Below are 21,697 nucleotides of genomic sequence, written 5' to 3'. Positions count from 1 at the left end.
GGCTCATAGAAGGCGGTGTGTTTTGGGTCATTATCCTGTTGCAAGACCCATGACCTGTGACTGAGACCAAGCTTTCTGACACTGGGCAGCACATTTCTCTCTAGAATCCCTTGATAGTCTTGACATTTCATTGTACCCTGCACAGATTCTAGACACCCTGTGTCAGATGCAGCAAAGCAGCCCCAGAACAAAACAGAGCCTCCTCCATGTTTCACAGTAGGGACAGTGTTCTTTTCTTGATATGCTTCATTTTTCCATCTGTGGACATAGGGCTGATGTGCCTTGCCAAAAAGTTCCATTTTTGTCTCATCTGTCCATAGGACATTCTCCCAGAAGCTTTGTGGCTTGTCAACATGTAGTTTGGCACATTCCCGTCTGGACTTTTTATGGCTTTTTTTCCAACAATGGTGTCCTCATTGGTCGTCTCCCATGAAGTCCTCTTTGGCTCATACAGCGACGGATGGTGCGATCTGACACTGATGTTCCTTGAGCTTGAAGTTCACCTTTGATCTGTTTAGAAGTTTTTCTGGGCTCTTTTGTTACCATTCGTATTATCCATCTCTTTGATTTGTCATCAATTTTCCTCCTGCGGCCTCGTCCAGGGAGGTTGGCTACAGTCCCATGGATCTTACATTTCTGAATAATATGTGCAACTGTAGTTACAGGAACATCAAGCTGCTTGGAGATGGTCTCATAACTTTTACCTTGAACATGTTTGTCTATAATTTTCTTTCTAATCTCCTGAGACAACTCTTTCCTTCGCTTCCTCTGGTCCATGTTGAGTGTGATACCCACCATGTCACCAAACAGCACAGTGAGTATCTGTAGCCCTATATACAGGCCACTCACTGATTCCAAGATTATAGACACCTGTGATGATAGTTAGTGGACACACTGCGACTTAACATGTCCCCTTTGTCACATTATTTTCAGGGGTGCCATCATTTCTGTCCAGGCCTATTTCATGAGTTTTATTTATTTATTTTTTTTATTTTGTGGAAGCATGGCTGAAAAGCAATGTCTGACGTACATTTGTTCATTTACATAGATCTTTTATTTATTATTACTTTTGTCAGATTCAATTTATTTCTGTGACCATTGTGGGTTTTTCTGTCATTAAACGAGGGGTACCAACGATTTTGACCACGTATGTATCTCCCATAAGATCCGCTCACCTTAATAAGGTTTGCACAAATCCACATGCCCCATTTACATGAATGGAACGGAGTTTGACGTTTTTGCACCACGTCTCCTGCGTGTGAATTCACCCTCCATCATTACTTATTTCTAAATGACACAAGAGTTGAGTGAAAAGATTTGCAGGACCCAGTGGGTAATCTGTGGCTGCCGGACCAGAGCCCTGAAAGTCTTCTCCTACCTGCCAGCAACCCGACACCTCTTTTGATCAGTAGGTCCAGCACAGCGTCCTCGTAGCAGCGTGATCCACACATGACAGCGTCCACTTGTCGGAGGAGGCCACAGGTAGTAGGCAGTTCACAGACCTACTCTATCCCTGTGGCCATGAACTACTGATGTGGCACTCTAGACCAAGGTCCAACAAATCATTTTACTCAACCCTAAAGGACACCCTTTTTGCATGCGCCGAATGCATGGGGGCCTATAGATACATTAATCATTCAGTGCACACCAGCAGAATTCTACACTTATAATAGTAACAGATCCCATCATGTCACTAAATACAGATCGTTCTGTTTATTTTTGGTAATTGCATAAAATAGACAAGAGATTATTACAAGATACTGATAGAAATGAAGCGAAACGTTCTAGAGCTATAAATATGAGATACATTCTAATGTCAGGAAATGCATAAAAGTAGCATCTCTGACATCTTCTGGCCGTGTGTGGAAGTGCACAAGCCTATATGGAGGGACGCCTGTATTTTGGCACTTTAGACCCCTGTGTACGTGCCTCTATATTCGCTCCTTGTGAGGAGGCAACACCTTTAAACGAGGCTGCTGGGCGCGCAGAGGTGAGGGGAGGATGGGAATGATTATGTAAGTGATTGTTCACTTCATTCTGTATTTTTTATATATATTTTTTTTCGTCAGATCATATAACATCCTTTCTTTTTATTTTTTTATGGTTCTTTTTTTTTGCCTTTTTAGACACCTATATCCATATGATGGTAACGTCAGGGGACGCAAAAGAAGAGGACCTAGAATCATGTGTCAGATTTGGTCCAAGTATGATTCACATATGGGATCTCTCTAGAATATCTCTCCTCCTATCTTCATGTCTGTACCATTCATTCCCGCTAAGTTAATTTGTATAATGTTGTCCCTATTTATTGTATAAAGGGTCTTCTAGGATTATGGGGTCAGTTTGCGGGGAAAAATGTGTGCCCTGAAAGTTATATATAATACATTTACATGTGTGTGTGTGTGTGTAAAGCTTGCTCTGTACACTGACACCCCCCCTCATCAACTCTTAGTTAAAAAGCTAAAGACGACCCCCTATGATAAGCTCCATGGTAGAGAGTGATCTCTAATGGGAGCAATTTAGTGAGCAGCGAAGTAATTCATGACGTCATTCTTGGACATTCATATTGTCACTCTTTGGAATGTGTAAGCTGTCCACCAGTTTCCCTCCTCCTACTGATGTAGAAGAATCACCTAAGCCAAAGTATCCAATGAGTGGCAGATGGTTTCTATACCCAGTGTAAGACTCTCTAGAGCAAGAGATGCATTCTCATAAAGGGGATATTTATACGGGGCTACCACAAAATTACCCAAATATCATGGGATATGTTTACAGTCTTTTTTTCTAACCATAATGATTATTTTAATTGTAAATTAGTATTACATGTAATAATATACAGGTGCTTCTCACAAAATTAGAATATCGTCAAAAAGTTAATTTATTTCAGTTCTTCAATACAATAAGTGAAACTCATATTATTTAGAGTCATTACAGACAGAGTGATCTATTCCATGTGTTTATTTCTGTTAATGTTGATGATTATGGCTTACAGCCAATGGAAATCTAAAAGTCATTATCTCAGTAAATTAGAATACTTTATAACACCAGCTTGAAAAATTATTTTAAAATCTGAAATGTTGGCCTACTGAAATGTATGTTCAGTAAATGCACTCAATACTTGGTCGGGGCTCCTTTTGCATCAATTACTGCATCAATGCGGCGTGGCATGGAGGCGATCAGCCTGTGGCACTGCTGAGGTGTTATGGAAGCCCAGGTTGCTTTGATAGCAGCCTTCAGCTCGTCTGCATTGTTGGGTCTGGTGTCTCTCATCTTCCTCTTGACAATATGACATAGATTCTTTATGGGGTTAAGGTCAGGTGAGTTTGCTGCCAATCAAGCACAGTGATACTGTTGTTTGTAAACCAGGTATTGGTACTTTTGGCAGTGTGGACAGGTGCCAAGTCCTGCTGGAGAATGACATTTCCATCTTCAAAAAAGCTTGTTGGCAGAGGGAAGCATGAAGTGCTCTATAATTTCCTGGTAGACGGCTGCACTGACTTTGGTCTCGATAAAACACAGTGGACCTACACCAGCAGATGACATGGCTCCCGAAACCATCACTGATGGTGGACACTTCACACTAGACCTCAAGCAGCTTGGATTGTGGCCTCTCCACTCTTCCTCCAGACTCTGGGACCTTGAATTCCAAATGAAATGCTAAATTTACTTTCATCTGAAAGCAAAATCTTGGACCACTGACCAACAGTTCAGTTCTTTTTCTCCTTGGTCCTTGGCCTTGGTCATAAGTGGCTTGACACAAGGAATGTGACACTTGTAGCCCATGTCCTGGAAACGTCTGTGTGTGGTGGCTCTTGAAGCCATGACCCCAGCAGCAGTTCACTCCTTGTGAATCTCCCCCACATTTTTGAATGGCCTTTACTTAACAATCCTTTCAAGGCTGTAGTTATCCCGTTTTTTTGTGCACCTTTTTCTACCACACTCTTTCCTTCCACTCAACTTTCCATTAATATGTTTGGATACAGCACTCTTGTGAACAGCCAGCTTCTTTAGCAATGACCTTTTGTGGCTTACCCTCCTTGTGGAGTGTGTCAATGACTGCCTTCTGCACATCTGTCAAGTCATCAGTCTTCCCCATGATTGTGGAGCTACTGAAAGAGACTAAGGGACCTTTTAAAACACTTAGGAAGCCTTTGTAGGTGTTTTTTAATTTTTCTAATTTATTGAGATAATGACTTTTGGGTTTTCATTTGCTATAAGCCATAATCATCAACATTAACAGAAATAATCACTTGAAATGAATCACTCTGTGTGTAATGACTCTATAATATGAGATTCACTTTTTGTACTGGAGAACTGAAATAAATTAACTTTTTGATTATATTCTAATTTTGTGAGAAGCACCTGTATATAATTAGGCGATCATGGCATCTTTTTCCCTTTTTTCCCTGCCTGCAGGTTTTCAATAATAGTTTAGAGTCTACCTCAGTCTCCAGAATTCTATTAAATCTATGTAGTGTACAACAGGAACTAGTAGTGGGTGCAGCTTCTCTCGAGTGTCTGTGCGACTGAAGCTTCTCTGGTTTGTCTATGCAGCTGCAGATTTTCTGTGTGTTTGTGCGGCTGCAGCTTTTCTGTATGTGCCTGTGAGGCTGCAGCCTCTGTGTGTTGGTGCGGCTGCAGCCTCTGTAGCCTCTGTGTGTGTCTGTGCGGCTGCAGCCTCTGTGTGTGTTGGTGCGGCTGCAGCCTCTGTGTGTGTGTGTGCGGCTGCAGCCTCTGTGTGTGTCTGTGCGGCTGCAGCCTCTGTGTGTGTCTGTGCGGCTGCAGCCTCTGTGTGTGTCTGTGCGGCTGCAGCCTCTGTGTGTGTGTGTGTCTGTGCGGCTGCAGCCTCTCTGTGTGTCTATGAGGCTGCAGCCTCTGTGTGTCTGTGCAGCTGCAGCCTCTCTCTGTGTCTTTGTGTCTGCAGCCTCTCTGTGTGTCGGTGTGGCTGCAGCCTCTCTGTGTGTCTGTGCGGCTGCAGCCTCTGTGTGTGTGTCTGTGCGGCTGCAGCCTCTGTGTGTGTCTGTGCGGCTGCAGCCTCTGTGTGTGTCTGTGCGGCTGCAGCCTCTGTGTGTGTCTGTGCGGCTGCAGCCTCTGTGTGTGTCTGTGCGGCTGCAGCCTCTGTGTGTGTCTGTGCGGCTGCAGCCTCTGTGTGTGTCTGTGCGGCTGCAGCATCTCTGTGTGTCTGTGCGGCTGCAGCCTCTGTGTGTGTCTGTGCGGCTGCAGCCTCTGTGTGTGTCTGTGCGGCTGCAGCCTCTGTGTGTGTCTGTGCGGCTGCAGCCTCTGTGTGTCTGTGCGGCTGCAGCCTCTGTGTGTGTCTGTGCGGCTGCAGCCTCTGTGTGTGTCTGTGCGGCTGCAGCCTCTGTGTGTGTCTGTGCGGCTGCAGCCTCTGTGTGTGTCTGTGCGGCTGCAGCCTCTGTGTGTGTCTGTGCGGCTGCAGCCTCTGTGTGTGTCTGTGCGGCTGCAGCCTCTGTGTGTGTGTCTGTGCGGCTGCAGCCTCTGTGTGTGTCTGTGCGGCTGCAGCCTCTGTGTGTGTCTGTGCGGCTGCAGCCTCTGTGTGTGTCTGTGCGGCTGCAGCCTCTGTGTGTGTCTGTGCGGCTGCAGCCTCTGTGTGTGTCTGTGCGGCTGCAGCCTCTGTGTGTGTCTGTGCGGCTGCAGCCTCTGTGTGTGTCTGTGCGGCTGCAGCCTCTGTGTGTGTCTGTGCGGCTGCAGCCTCTGTGTGTGTCTGTGCGGCTGCAGCCTCTGTGTGTGTCTGTGCGGCTGCAGCATCTCTGTGTGTGTCTGTGCGGCTGCAGCCTCTGTGTGTGTCTGTGCGGCTGCAGCCTCTGTGTGTGTCTGTGCGGCTGCAGCCTCTCTGTGTGTCTGTGCGGCTGCAGCCTCTCTGTGTGTCTGTGCGGCTGCAGCCTCTCTGTGTGTCTGTGCGGCTGCAGCCTCTCTGTGTGTCTGTGCGGCTGCAGCCTCTCTGTGTGTCTGTGCGGCTGCAGCCTCTCTGTGTGTCTGTGCGGCTGCAGCCTCTCTGTGTGTCTGTGCGGCTGCAGCCTCTCTGTGTGTCTGTGCGGCTGCAGCCTCTCTGTGTGTCTGTGCGGCTGCAGCCTCTCTGTGTGTCTGTGCGGCTGCAGCCTCTCTCTGTGTCTGTGCGGCTGCAGCCTCTGTAGCCTCTCTGTGTGTCTGTGCGGCTGCAGCCTCTCTGTGTGTCTGTGCGGCTGCAGCCTCTCTGTGTGTCTGTGCGGCTGCAGCCTCTCTCTGTGTGTGTGCGGCTGCAGCCTCTGTAGCCTCTCTGTGCTGCTGCATGCTATGAGACACTGGATGTATGTTGTTTTTAGCTTGCTTGTCAGATCCTAACTGTGTCCTATTCTGCCCATCGCCAGTTCTGTGAAATGAGGTGTTCTGTAGCCTATATCAGCGCATCATTACATTAGTCTGATCTGTGCCCCATTGTAGAGCTAGGATCCATCATGGCGTCGTAGACGCAAATCCGGTTCAGATTGGAATAGAGGTGCTGACAGTCGAGGCGGTCCTGTAGTAAGGTTTCCACTTATATCACATTTGCGTAATGCATTGAAGAGTGGGATCCCCTCCGGAGCCGCTCTTTATTCGGGGGGTCCCAATTGAATCATCTTTTTCATATATACAGCTCTGGCAAAAATTAAAAGACCGATCCAAAATGTTCAGTGTGTCTGATTTTTCTCTTTATAGGTATATTTTTTTAGTAAAATGGAAATTGTTCTTTTATTCATTAAACTTCTGACAACATGTCTCCTAGTGTAGACTGTGAGCCCTCGCGGGCAGGGTCCTCTCTCCTTCTGTACGTGTGTGTGCCTCGTATTGCTCATGCTTATTGTACTTGTCTATGTATGCCCCTTTTCACATGTAAAGCGCCATGAAATAAATGGTGCTATAAAAATGAATAATAATTTTTTTTCTGAAAAGGAGAAATGGTCAAAATAACAAAAAAAACAGTGCTTTCAGCCCTCAAATAATGCAAAGAAAACAAGTTCATAATCATTTAGAAACAACAATACTAATGTTTTAACTCAGGAAGAGTTCAGAAATCAATATTTTGTGGAATAACCATGATTTTTAATCACAACTTTCATGCGTCTTGGCATGCTTTCCACCAGTCTTTCACACTGCTCCTGGCGCAAAAATGTAAGCAGTTCTTCTTTGTTTGATGGCTTGTGACTATCCATCATCCTCTTAATTACATTCCAGAGGTTTTCAGTGGGGTTCAGGTCTGGAGTTTGGGCTGCCCATGACAGGGTTTTGATGTGGTGGTCTCTTAATTTTTGCCAGAGCTGTATATATGGTTCATAGAGGACAGGATCTTTCTCTATTAGCCTGACTGGAGTCTTTTCTCTGGAGGACACATTTCCATAGCATAGTCTTGTAATGACTCATTGGTTTTGCCCACAGACTATCGGTGATCACTGGAGTCCCAGAAGCCAGTGGGGAATATGTAAAGATGGCAAAGTCCATTATCTCCTTAGGAGCCGCCCTTTGGGAGTCTCTGTGTGTACAGTGGCTGCAGTACGGAACAGCTTTGGCTGTGACTGGAGTATAGTAGACCTGTTAATGGCAGGATACGATGCCATCCTCGCCGGCTGATATTTCTCCATTGGATTCAGCGGAGTGATTTGGAATTCTCTCCTCTTTTTTGTAGAGACCGGTAATTACATGTGCGAGTTCTGTGGCAAGCAGTACAAATATTACACTCCGTACCAGGAGCACGTTGCTCTGCACACCCCGATCAGTGAGTATAATGATTAGCCCCTTCTCTCCGGACAAAAGCAACGCCTTCTGCAATGTGCAAGAGACATGGATTCAGCAGCAGAATGTTTATAAGCGGAGCGATAGAGAGGGCGGATTGCAAATTCTAGGGGTACAGTTTGCAGATAACACAACATCTCTCAGCCAGTCAGAAGTGCCTGGAGAGCTTGGGGGCACCCATAGTACCAATAGACACAACTTCTGATTAGTTCAGATTTATTTCATACCCTACATAATATAATTCTGCATCCACCACTAGGGGGCGCTAAATGCATACAGATACATTTTTAACTTCTATAGGAGCTCCCTTGCTGGCGGCTGCTGACTTGTTTTTTGTTGTCACCTCTAATGTAAACCTCTAACTTCGAGATTAGGGAATTGTTACTTAAAGGGTTTTTTCCCCATAAACAAAAAATAATTTTAATTAATAGATCTGGGAATAATAATAATTTCTACAATTGGATGTGTTTTAAATAAAATGTTCCTGTGCTGAGATAATCTTATAAATGTGTCTAACCGTACAGGAACATGATTTGATCATACCACAGCTCCTGGGCAGGGGGTTAGGAAGCAAAAGAGTATACAGATATTCCAGCACGGGATCATAGCTGATTCTTTCTTTGAAGTAAAACATTGTTTAAAAACAGGCAGGAATATGCTTTATGTCACAAAAAGAGTTCGTTGTGATCCCGGCTGTAATGTCTGTATCCTCTCTTCCTCCCCTCAGCCCAGGAGATGTGATATGATCAGACCATATTCCTGCACGGTCAGACACAGACATTACACAGTACACACATTTATAAGAGTACTGTCACACTAAACGATTTACCAACGATCACGACCAGCGATACGACCTGGCCGTGATCGTTGGTAAGTGGTTGTGTGGTCGCTGGGGAGCTGTCACACAGTCAGCTCTCCAGCGACCAACGATGCCGAAGTCCCCGGGTAACCAGGGTAAACATCGGGTTACTAAGCGCAGGGCCGCGCTTAGTAACCCGATGTTTACCGTGGTTACCAGCGTAAACGTAAAAAAACCAAACAGTACATACTCACATTCCGGTGTCTGTCCCCCGGCGTTCTGCTTCTCTGCACTGTGTCTGCCAGCCGGAAAGCACAGCGGTGACTGCACAGCGGTGACGTCACCGCTGTGCTCGCTTTCCGGCCGGCCGGCGCTCACAGTGCAGAGAAGCAGAACGCCGGGGGACAGACACCGGAATGTGAGTATGTGTACTGTTTGTTTTTTTTTACTTTTACAATGGTAACCACGGTAAACATCGGGTTACTAAGCGCGGCCCTGCGCTTAGTAACCCGATGTTTACCGTGGTTACAAGCGAACGCATCGCTGGATCGCTGTCACACACAACGATCCAGCGATGACAGCGGGAGATCCAGTGACGAAAGAAAGTTCCAAACGATCTGCTACGACGTACGATTCTCAGCAGGATCCCTGATCGCTGCTGCGTGTCAGACACAGCGATATCGTATGGATATCGCTGAAACGTCACGGATCGTACCGTCATAGCGATCAAAGTGCCAATGTGTGACAGTACCCTAAGATTATCTCAGCACAGGAACAATTTATTTAAACACATCCAATTGTGGAGCTTATTATTATTTTGAGATCTATTGATTAAAATTAACCTTTGTTCGTGGTGAAACACCTTTAAGTCGTCCCCTACTAGGTTTCTAAATAGACACCAAGCTATATTTTATTTTTTGCAGCAGAAAAGGGGGTGAGGCTTGTAAAAAAAATAAATAAATAAGTAAAACAATGGACAGGAGACCCCCATAGAAAAAAAATAATCTCAAATATGTATGGGTTGATGATATGGGATTTTTTACTGAAGAGAACTCTGTTTCAAGAATATAATGTCCGTGCTATGGCCTAGGGGGATCAGGAGACGCGAAGTCCTGACGTGGAGAAGGACTTGGGGATCCTAGTTATTGATAAAGTTACCTGGAGCAGCCAGTGCCAGGCAGCGGCAGCCAAGGCAAACAGGATCATGGGGTGCATTAAAAGAGGTCTGGATACACATGATGAGAGCATTATACTGCCTCTGTACTAATCCCTGGTTAGACCGCACATGGAGTACTGTGTACAGTTTTGGGCACCGGTGCTCAGGAAGGATATAATGGAACTAGAGCGAGTACAAAGGAGGGCAACAAAATTAATTAAGGGGATGGGGGAACTACAGTACCCAGAAAGATTAAGAAAATTATGATTATTTAGTCTAGATACAAGATGACTGAGGGGCGATTGAATAACCTTGTATAAGTATATAAGGGGACAGTACAAATATCTCTCCGAGGATCTGTTTATACCAAGGAAAGTGACGGTCACAAGGGGGCATTCTCTGTGTCTGGAGGAGAGAAGGTTTTTCCACCAACATAGAAGAGGATTCTTTACTGTTAGGGCAATGAGAATCTGGAATTCACTGCCTGAGGAGGTGATGATGGCAAACTTAGTCGAGGGGTTCAAGAAAGGCCTGGATGTCTTCCTGGAGCGTAACAATATTGAATCTTACAGATATTAGGATCTTTAGAAGGACGTAGATCTGGGGATTTATTCTGATGGAATATAGGCTGAACTGGATGGACAAATGTCTTTTTTCGGCCTTGCTAATTATGTTATGTATGTAAGTGGTGACATGTGTACTAAAGGGTAAATGTAATTCTTTTCCTCAGAAAGTGCATTCAGCCAAGATGTAGAAGAAAAGCAGCCCAATAACTATGAGGAAAACAACAGCAATTCTCAACACTCCAGTGGTAAGAGCTTCATATTACGATAGTCACCTCCAGAGCTGCATTCAGAGTACAGCTGCACTCAGTATTGTGACACCAGAGACTACCAGACTAGAGTATTACGGGTGTAAATCCCGAACCTTATGGTGTGGTCAGCTCGGGTCCTTAGACCCACAGTTTGGGACTAGCCTGATATTGATGTGTGGGTGGAGGGGGATGCTGCAGTGTTTCTTTATACTCCGATCTGGGTCAGTTTCTGCCACTCTATAATATACGCTTATGTACTTCTTGTAGCTGGCTCCTGTCAAACACACACAGGGATGTCTGACATGGTGGGCGGAAGTGGAGGAGGTGGCAACATGACCAACTGGCAGAAAGGTGAGTTACACGATTATGTACCCACACGTACCAGATATGGCCACTAGGTGGAGCTCTAATAATTGCACACAGTTTAGTTAGTGAGGTCACTTGTCCCAGCGCAGATAACCTGAAATATAATAACCTAAAGCCGGGGAGATCAGGGACGTTCTCTCTACAGCTAGATCTCATATAAACCACATGCCAGGCGGAGGCGCCGCATGTCAGTAAAGTTAATCTATAACCCATAGATGTTCTTAGCCGATGCATGGTGACTGTTGGCTACCGCCTTACTCCTCACATGCCAATAAAGCCCAGGATTGTTATAGCCGAGCTACTCCTGCCTCGTACATTAAGATTTATTGCTCATGGAGGCACCTGCTATGGATTGCAAGCTCTAGTAGGTGGACGTCATGCTCTTTGTGTCTTTACGGGGTCATAAACTAATTGTAAAGGAGCTATATACCCCATACTGCATTCTATCACCAAGAAGCTGTATAGCCATGTCCTTCATAGCTGCAAGGACAGAGAAACTTTCATTAAAAAAAAATCATGTGACAGTCTCCATCTTTACATGTCAGAAAGGACAGCGGTCACTATCTGCAGCCATGGACACCAATAATGGGCATGATGGTGTATGGCTCAACTCATAGCATTTTATCTTTTGTTTTTTCAGAAGCCACCAGCCCAATGACCTCCAGCTCCTTCCCGCTCATGCAAGGTTTGTATCTTCTCTCTTGTTTGTCACACATCAGCGAGGCTGCAATACTGAGAGTGTGACCTCAGTGATCACACCAAGTCCAATCAGTTTGTGCAGCTCGGAAGTAGAAGGGATTGTGAAGCACTGTCACTGGCTTAACAGGGGACTGCAGGGAGCAGTGTGGCAACCCCAAAAAGGGAAGGGTGCAGGTGGTGCCACAGACATGTCATCTCTCTTTACCCTCCCTCACTGACTTGTGTCTTGTCACTAGGAAGGATGAGGTGGTACCTGCTGCCCATTCAGGTGGCACAGGTTGACCAGTGCCTCCAGGATGGCACACTACTGATCACCGTATGGGATGTCTGGTTACATGCAGAAACATGAGGTCATACACTATTGATCACATTATAGGATGTCAGGATACATACAGACACTCCTAATAATATGTTATCTCTGTGATGGATTTCTTTTTTTAGCCTAATAATGGTCTGTTTCACTTCCATTGAGAGCTCTTTTCACTGCATGTTGTGGGTTCACAGCAACAATTTAAAAATGCAAATACCACACCTGGAATCAGCTCCAGACTGTTTACCTTCTTAATTGATGATAGATTAACAATAGAATATCCCATGCAGCCCATTAAAGAGCTTTTGAGAATATTGTCCAATTACCTTTGTTCTCTTGAAAAAGAGGCTGCTACATATTAAGGATCTGTAATTCCTAAACCCATACTCCAATTAGGATGTGAATACCCTCACACTAAACCTAACTGTCTGCACTTTAAGCCCGTATTGATTATATAACTGTATCTCAAATGGTAAACAGATAAAATGCCAAAACTTGTCAGTGTCCAAATATTTCTGGACCTAACTGTATATCTGTAATGATCTTCAACTTGAACCTTTTGTTTTACTAGATCAGATTTGCTATTCATGTTCCCTTTCAGGCTTTTGAGCAGTTAAAATGATACAGCTTTAGAGTCCTATATACGGAACCTTATTACCTCCTGTTACCGTCATCAATCTTGTGAACATTCTTGTAAATCCTTCAATTCTCAATCCACATTTTTCTTCTATTACAGGAAAAGGTTGGAAGAAGAAGATCAAAAGAAAGGTGGAAACTAACAACAAATCTGTGAAAACAGAGAAAAGCAGTAAAGTAGAAGGTAGGTTTAATGTGAGAGCATTTTACCAGGACTGAGATGTCCCAGTGCTAATATGTCAGTGTATTCTATTCAGAAACCACATGTAGATGTTATGTTCACATTAAATGTCACTTTACCTTTGCCTTATATGGTGGGAATCTTGCAGCAGCAGGACTGCTGGCCAGGGAGGTAGCTTGGGGCTGCAGGAGCTCTGGCTGGCGGGAAGCTTGCTGCAGCAGGAGCTTTGGCTATGGGGATAGCTTGCAGGAGCTATAGCTGGGGGTAGCTTGTTGTAGCAGGAGCTCTGGCCAGGTGTAGCTTGCAGCAGCAGGAGCTCAGGCCAGGGGATAGCTTGCAGCAGCAGGAGCTCTGGCCGATGGGTAGCTTGCAGCAGCAGGAGCTCTGGCCGGTGGGTAGCTAGCAGCAGCAGGACCTATGACTGGGGGGTAGATTGCTGCTGTAGGACCACTGGCTAGGGCGGAGGGGTGGTAGCTTGCAGGACCCCTTGCCTGGAGAAAGCTTGCGGCATCAGGACCCCTGGCCAGGGGGGTAGGTTGCGGTTAGCTTACAGATGCAAGACCTCTGTCCAAGGGGTATCTGGCAGCAGCAGGAGCTCTGACCGGGGAATAGCTCACGGCAGCAGGACCGCTGGGCGGGGGGCTAGATTGCTACAACAGGACCTCTGGCTGGTGGGCTAGATTGCTACAGTATGACCCTGGCCGGGAGGTAGCTTGCGGCTGCTGGAACTCTGGCCGGGAGGTAGCTTGCGGCAGCAGGGCCTCTGGCCGGGGAGTAGCTTGCGGCAGCAGGACCTCTGACCTGGGGGTAGCTCGCTGCAGCAGGACCTCTGGCTGGTGGCCTAGATTGCTACAGTATGACCCTGGCCGGGAGGTAGCTTACGGCAGCAGGGCTTCTGGCTGGGGAGTAACTTGCGGCAGCAGGACCTCTGGCTGGGGAGTAGCTTGTGGCAGGAGGACTTCTGGCTTGGGGGTAGCTCGCTGCAGCAGGACCTCTGGCTGGTGGGCTAGATTGCTACAGTATGACCCTGGCCGGGAGGTAGCTTGCGGCTGCAGGAACTCTGGCCGGGAGGTAGCTTGCGGCTGCAGGAACTCTGGCCGGGAGGTAGCTTGCGGCTGCAGGAACTCTGGCTGGGAGGTAGCTTGCGGCTGCAGGAACTCTGGCCGGGAGGTAGCTTGCGGCTGCAAGAACTCTGGTCGGGAGGTAGCTTACGGCTGCAGGAACTCTGGCCGGGAGGTAGCTTGCGGCAGCAGGGCCTCTGGCCGGGGAATAGCTTGCGGCAGCAAGACCTCTGGCCGGGGAGTAGCTTGCGGCAGCAAGACCTCTGGCCGGGGAGTAGCTTGCGGCAGCAAGACCTCTGGCCGGGGAGTAGCTTGTGGCAGCAGGACTTCTGTCCTGGGGTAGCTGGCTGCAGAAGGACCTCTGGCAGGGGGTGGCTCGCAGCAGCAGGACCTCTAGCTTGGGGGGGTGGCTAGATTGCTACAGTAGGGCCCTGGCCAGGAGGTAGCTTGCAGCTTTTGGACCTCTGGCCGGGAGGTAGCTTGCGGCTGCAGGACCTCTGACTGGAGGGCTAGATTGCTGCAGTAGGACCATGTCTGGGAGGTAGCTTGCAGCTGCAGAACCTCTCCTTGCTTTTTCTTGATGGGTGGTATCTGGCAATCTAATACAAAAAGGGTAAAGGGAACCAAAAAAATGTGGTCCTCATGTTTTACTTCCCAAAATAGAATTATTAAATAAAGGTCTTGGAAGCCTAGCAATAGATAGGTGCTTTGTTTTTCTGAGCCAGAAGGTCTGGGATTCTCCGGGACACTCACTCTCGATTTTTGAGAATACTCAGGTAAAGCCATGTGTTGTCTCTTGATGTGCAGCCAGGTACCTTGTGTGATCACATCAAGTGCTACGTGTGGCCTCTCACCCTATATAGATCTTTTGAATACTGAATCATTGGAAGCCAGGCACCTGGATTACCAACATGCCTCCTAATGCCAGGTTGTGGGGTTGGATTTAATATTTTACTGCTATTCTGTGTGACAGAATTTACTTTAGTATCTTAAAGAAGTCACTAATCAGTATTGTCAGTCTGTATGAGACTTGGGGCAATACTCTGTGTCACTTAAAGAGTTAAAGTGTCCGAACAAAACTGTATGACCACTGTGACTCCTAATCCTTTCTGGCATGTGTAGTTTATGTAAGAGGGTGGACTTATCTCTCATCATTGGACTGGTATGTCCAGGCTGCTGCTGCTGAAATCTATTCCTAGGCTTAGCAGATAGAATCGTCAGTCAGGAGCCAAGCATAATATTGCATCATAGTGCTCAGTAATAAGTATGCTGTATATACATATGTATATGTTGGGTGTACGGCACAACCCCCATGACCGTCCCAATGTCCTCTGTTACACCCTTGCTGGCTTATTAGTAGGCTGTGATGGTGTCATTTCCACCACACTGTTACTCCCACGTCTGCTCCTAGTATACTGTTCGTGCTCCACCTGAGCATCTTGTCCACCTTTTCTTACCTCACATTACACCGTCCATTTCTTGAAGGTTTAGTCCTGCGGCCTTCACTTCTGCATTAGGAACGTCACGTTTGCACATACCGTCCGGGATTCCTGCACAATCCGCTGGTATCAATTACCTGATGGGTTCATTAGAACAGGAAGTGCACTCGATATCTGCTGATTGAGCACCATCCTGGGAGGTATATGCAAAGTAGACGACATTGGTGCTGCTCCCGATTCGGAAGTGAGGGCACTGGACAACCCCTTTAGGTAGAAGTATTAAACCTCTCTTCCTGGTCTGGCAGGGGCCGTATCCCGCTTTTTCCTAGCAGAACTACTTTCAGCCATGGAAGAAATAATTATTTTGGTATCAAAGATGGATTCCGATCATGATTCCAGCTTCTACAGTGTTAATGACAGGCAGTCTGATAAGGTGCCATTCACACTGGCTGTGAAAGGTGCTGAAGACCTAAAGTAATTCACTGATTTCTACATTTAGTGACCAGCCCAACTGAGCAGATGAAGCGCTCAGCCTTCACCATACATCTTGGCGATGGGTGGTGCACTTAGACGACCAAAGCAATCTCTTAAAATTCCGGTTAGGTCCTTAGAGAGTTCTCCCATATTCTCTTGTTAGTGCCACTTTCCTCTTTTCTGTCCATGCATAGGGGAGCACGTGACTAGACCTGTCCAACAGCCTCCTACAAAAAGTAAGTCTTTCCTATGAGGGGTGTTTTATCTGGAGGCGTCTGACAGACAGGTCTGGTCCCATGTATGGACAGAGCAGATGGGATGAAAGCTTCACTATCAAGAGAAAGTGGCCGACCCTCTAAAAGGCCTCCAGAATGTCTTCCACATTCTGGAGTCTTCAGAGAAACAAGGGCGTTTCAAGGGGCCTTCCCACCATGTCTAATAACCACTCGATTGTAACTGGAGTATCCCGTCTGTGACGTGTCTATAAGCTCATTGCATTGTGAGAAATCTTTTTGAAACCCCCAAATTGTTTTCTCGCAGAACCGTATACTTGTGGGGCATGCGGGATTCAGTTCCTGTTTTACAGCAATCTTCTGGAGCACATGCAGTCACACGCTGGTGAGAATACTTGCAAATTTATTGTCGTTTGCTTGTATATGAAGTATTCTGATTTTTTTTTTTTTTCTCGAGTTCTAGCTTTTTTTGCACTGTAGGCTTTGAGGGCTAGTGACTTACTCCGGCTAACACGTAATGCTCCACATTAATGTATTATAAAATCTGATTAATAAGGCAGGATGAGAGAGAGAAGCCTTCTGGCCCCCTAGCCATCAGGCCTGGATGGCAGATAACATTTGGCGCAGTTATTTCCTACCTCGGCTGGCTTTAGTAATCAGATTTTCTTACATTTTGATGAAGGTGATGTATAATGCAGGGCAGCTCGTGCTAGGACTGCTCTCTGTATCTTCTCATGTTCTTTGTCACTCAAGTAACCCACATATTTTGATATTTCCACATCTGTTCCAACCTGTTTTCTGTTTTTCTCTTTAGCTGACAACGAGAACACGATCACCACCAACCAGACCAGGTCGCTGCCACCTGCGGAGGAGAGCTGGAAGTCTCAGCCCCAGAGAAACAACACGAATAACAGTACGTGAGCACACACGACACTTGGGACTTCTGATAGGATCAGTCTTTAGAAAGGAACTTGAACCATTTAATCTTCTCAGCCATTTTTTTTTTGTATTTTGTGTTTTCTCCACCCCATCCAAGAGCCCTATTTTTTAAAAAAATTTCCAGCTAAGTAATCATATGAGGGCTTGTTTTTTTTGTGGGCCATGTTGCAGTTTTGAATGGCATCTTTCATTTTATTGTACTGGAAAACAGGAAAAAAATTCCAAGTGCGATGAAATGTTGGAAAAAAAAAAAAAAGTTCCACAAATCTTTTAGGTTTTGTTTTTACGGATTTCATTATGAGGTAAAAATGACTAGGCAAGATGATTCTCTAGGACAGTGTGATTATGGCAATACCTAACATGTATAGGATTTTTTTTATTATTTATCTAAAGGGATATTCTCAAGTTTGAAAGTTGGACCCCCAGCAATCTGGAAGTTATCCCCGTATCCCATGAATTTATTTCAACTTCCAAACTTGAGAATAATCCTTTAAGTTGTGCAGGGAAATTTGTAAAAAAAAAAAAATAAAAAAAATAATCAATGGTGGCGCCATTCTCAGATCCGTCATATTCTTATTTTATGGCAAGTTGAGCTCTATATGGGCTTGTTTTTTGGTACCATTTTTGGGGACGATACATTTTGATCATTACTTATTGCTTTTTTTTTTATTTTATTTTTTTTATATAGCTCACCCTTTTTTCACTAATTGCTGTAACATGACTATCTGCAGCCCGAGATCTTTATCATTGTCTTGTTTTTGTCCCACCTCTCACATTTTCAGCAGCTGCAGCGTCCTCTGCTCCAGTGCCCGCTGTTAACAACTCTCTCCCTGAGACAGAGCGCCAACACATTGCAGAAAGGCTTCTGAGGGTAATGTGCGCCGATCTGGGAGCGCTGAGCGTGGTCAACGGAAAAGACTTCTTGAGGCTGGCGCAAACCCTTGTAGACACTGGAGCTCGTTACGGGTCATTTGCTGTAAATGAAATTCTGGGGAACATGAACACGCTGGCTCTGAAACATTTGCCACGAATGTACAATCAGGTCAAAGTCAAGGTGACCTGCGCCCTAGGAAGCAACATCTGCTTAGGAATCGGGGTTACCTGTCACTCGCAAAGTGTTGGTCAGGACTCATGTTACATCCTCACTGCGTATCAGGCTGAAGGGAATCAGATAAAACGCTATGTACTGGGAATTAAAGACTTGGACAGTAGAGAAAGTGGGGAATTCATCCACCAGTGGGTGCAGAACATTCTCTCAGAATTTGTCATGTCGGAAATTAGGACAGTGTACGTAACGGATTGCAAGGTGAACACGTCCGCGTTCTCCAAGGTTGGGACATGCTTGCGTTGTTCTGCTTGCTCATTGAACTGTGTGGTACAAAGCGTATTAAACAAGCGCACGTTACAGGCCCGTAACATGCACGAGGTCATAGAGTTGTTGAATGTCACCGAGGAGCTGGCAGGGTCGACTGGTATCGCCAGGGAGACTTTTGGCTCCTTGGAAGAGAGCTGTCCTCCTCCTTGCTGGAACTCTGTCACAGACTCTCTCTTGCTAGTTCACGAGCGGTACGAGCAAATCTGCGAGTTTTACAGCCGGGCCAAAAAGTTGAACATCATCCAAAACCTAAACAAACATCTACTGAGTAACTTAGCTGCCATATTGGCCCCGGTAAAACAAGCTGTCATTGAGCTCAGTAACGAACGTAGACCAACCTTGCAGCTCGTTCTTCCCACCTATGTCAGGTTGGAGAAGCTCTTCACCTCAAAGGCCAATGACGCTGGGGTCATCAGCAAACTCTGCCACCTGTTCCTCGAAGCTTTGAAGGAGAACTTCAAGGTCGAGTCTGCACACAAAGTCGCTATGATTTTGGACCCTCAGCAGAAACTACGGCCCGTTCCTCCATACCAACACGAAGAAATTATCAGCAAAGTCTGTGAACTGATCTTCGAGGTCGAAGAGACTGAGTTTGAAGCGCCAGCCAAAAAACCTAGACAATCCACCGAGACAACCAAAGTTCAGGAAGACGATCGGCTAGGGAAAAACGAAGTCTATGACTATTTACAGGAACCTGTCTTTCAAGTGACTCCGCACCTATTCCAGTACTGGTCATCAGTTTCCCAAAAACACAAGCACCTCTCCAAATTGGCCTTTTGGCTATTGGCAGTCCCTGCAGTCGGCGCGCGGAGCGAGTGTGTAAATACGTGTGAACAAACATTACTTATCAAAAAAAAGAGACTCCTCAGCCCTGAGGATATGAACAAAGTCATGTTCCTGAAGTCCAATATGCTTTGAGCTGCTCCTATTTTGTTTTTTTCCAGACTTAATTTAAAACACTGTTCCAAAAATTTAAAAAAAAAAGTGAATGACAAAGGATTTTTATGCTGAAAACACTGTGGACCTCAAAAAGGAAACGCTAGGAACCAAGTGCTGTTTTGTTTTTTTCTGGTTTTAGTTTCTTAAAACTCGAGAAAGACAGAGAGAGTTGTTCTTAAGATCACCCACAATCGATGGCGACTGTTCTTTACGCTATAGGCAGCTGACTTCCAAAGTCACTTGAAGATTTTATTTTATTTTTTCTTTTCCTCGAAGTTAGTTTTTCTCTACAAATAGTAACTATTTATTTTTCACGGTTTTTGGCAGGGCCTTATATTATAATACAGTGTGTTTGTTAAATTGACTTTTAAAATAGTTAAAAAAAAATGTAATAAAAATATTGGGGAAAAGAGATAAAATAAATAATATTTGAAGGGAACAAGAAAGAGCCAACAACCAACTGTGAGGATGGAGAACAGCGGATTTTTCTCCTCCGTTCCCCCTTTACGCTTTGTCTAAAGTCGTTTAGGTGACAATGCCCTGTTGTATTTTTTATGGCTGTTCTTTAGACTACTGACTACTGTTAGGATCCGCATTATTAGTCCAAAAAAATTTCACCTAAATTAGAAATGGTCTGGAATGTAACGATAGAATCTGGTCAGCAATGATTGTGAATGTATGTGCAATATCGAGCATAATAGGATGCCTACACCAGAATCGTAGCACAAATGTCTATGTCGTGGTCATTCAGTGGTACAACCCACTGCCCAGCTCCTAGGAAAGGACTTTATAACTACTTGGTAATATTAACCAAAAAGGGTTCTCCAAGATCAAAAAATTGTTTTTTTTCTTTGGGTTTATACATGCACAGCACCACCCTTGTCCATAGGCTGTTTGTGGTATTGCAGCTCTGGCCAGTAGATGACTGTTTTGGAGAAAAAAAAACTTATTATTCAACCCACTTTGGGTTTTACCTTGATGGCTAGTTTCTTCCCAAAATACTGCAAACTCCTGTGTACAGATTGTGTCTAGTATTTCAGCTCCGGTCCATTGAAGTGAATGTTTGAGCTGTAATACAAAACACGGCCAATGATTAGGAAAAAAAAAAAAGACTTTTTTTTTCCTTCCCTAATCTTAGACAACCACTTCATGCACTCGGTAATTCGTGTATTTTGCCTTTCCTGCCACTTAAAGGTCACTACGAGTGATGGGCTTGTGTGCTCGGCACTGCTCAATACTCAATTGAGCATCACATGGTGCTCGAGTTCCTTTAAGAAGCTGATTTTAATTATCCATGAGAGAATTTTTAAATCTTCTGGAAAAATGCTTGAGTTTGCCATTACCTTCCATTATACTCGAGTCGAGCACGTTCGAGCCTCCGATGTGCTCAATTCGAGGACCGAGCATTTCTGTGCTCAATCATCGCTAATCACTATGTAGCCTACACTACCTCTAGCTCTTCTCCATCACCTCCTGGTCTTTCCTGCCAGCCCATGTAATGCCATACAGGAACGGGTATCACTTCTGGATCAATGTAAGGTGCAAGAACAACAATTCAGATCACATACAGTGCCTTGAAAAAGTATTTGTACTGTTTTTCCCATTACACCATCAAACGTAAATGTATTTTCTTGGGATTTCACGTGCTATACCAACAAAGTATTTGTGAAATGGAAAGGAAATGATACATGATTTTCTACATATTTTAAAAAAATATAAACTTGAAAATTGTGACTTGTATTTATTTAGCCTCCTTTATTCTGACACCCCTAAATAAAATCCTGAGTGACCAATTGCCTCCTGAAGTCACATAATTAGGAAATTGAGTCCACCAGTTTATAATTTCAGCATAACTACAGCTGTTCTGTTTGGCCTCCAAGGTTTGTTTGAGAACATTTGGGATCAAACAGGATCATGAAAACCAAGGAACACACCAGACGGGTCAGATATAAAGTTGTGGAGAAGAGTAAAGCAGGTCTATGTTATTAAAAAAAAAAAAAATAGCCCAAGCTTTGAACATCTTACCAAGCACTGTTCACACAAAAATGGAAGGCGTATAGCACAACTACAAACCTACTGACACATAGCCACCCACCTGACATGCCAAGCAAGGAGAGCTCTAATTATAGAAGCAGCCAAGAGGCCCATGGTCATTCTGGAGGAGCTGCAGAGATCCACAGTTCAGGTGGGAGAATCTGTCATCAGGACAACCATTAGTCATGTACTCCACAAATCTGTCCTTTAAGGAATAGGGGCAAGGAGCAAACCATAAGGGTATGTGCACATGTTGTGGATTTTTCCGCGTGGATTCTGCAGAATCCGCAGGTAAAATGCCCTGCGGATTTTGTGCGATTTTTATGCGTATTTCGCCTGCGTTTTTACACCTGTGGATTCGAATTATGGAGCAGGTGTAAAACGCTGCAGAATCCGCACAAAGAATTGACATGCCGCAGAAAATAAACTGCAACGTTTCCGCACGGAATTTTCCGCAGCATGTGCACTGCGGATTTGG

At 45.3% G+C, this 21,697-nt stretch overlaps 1 protein-coding gene across 7 annotated transcripts in view; it reads left to right on the top strand.

The window, feature by feature from the left end:
- The window catches only part of ZNF618 (zinc finger protein 618), a 229,253-nt gene extending 208,067 nt beyond the window's left edge, over positions 1–21,186 (top strand). For 3 of the 7 annotated variants that reach the window (XM_077284025.1, XM_077284026.1, XM_077284029.1), the window contains 9 exons: positions 2,127–2,204; positions 7,658–7,747; positions 10,450–10,530; positions 10,801–10,884; positions 11,540–11,584; positions 12,645–12,728; positions 16,240–16,317; positions 16,747–16,845; positions 17,654–21,186. In XM_077284025.1, coding sequence (XP_077140140.1) covers positions 2,127–2,204; positions 7,658–7,747; positions 10,450–10,530; positions 10,801–10,884; positions 11,540–11,584; positions 12,645–12,728; positions 16,240–16,317; positions 16,747–16,845; positions 17,654–19,164 — 2,150 coding nt within the window. In that variant the 3' untranslated portion in view covers positions 19,165–21,186. The remainder of the gene's footprint in view (positions 1–2,126; positions 2,205–7,657; positions 7,748–10,449; positions 10,531–10,800; positions 10,885–11,539; positions 11,585–12,644; positions 12,729–16,239; positions 16,318–16,746; positions 16,846–17,653) is intronic. The other 4 variants (XM_077284028.1, XM_077284030.1, XM_077284031.1 and 1 more) reach the window with 3 other exon arrangements.
- Positions 21,187–21,697: the final 511 nt, after the last annotated feature.

Source organism: Ranitomeya variabilis, chromosome 2, assembly GCF_051348905.1.
Source record: "Ranitomeya variabilis isolate aRanVar5 chromosome 2, aRanVar5.hap1, whole genome shotgun sequence".
NCBI classification, from domain to species: domain Eukaryota; kingdom Metazoa; phylum Chordata; class Amphibia; order Anura; family Dendrobatidae; genus Ranitomeya; species Ranitomeya variabilis.
Note: the sequence above shows the minus strand (reverse complement) of the source record. Positions and strands in the feature narration are given on the sequence as shown.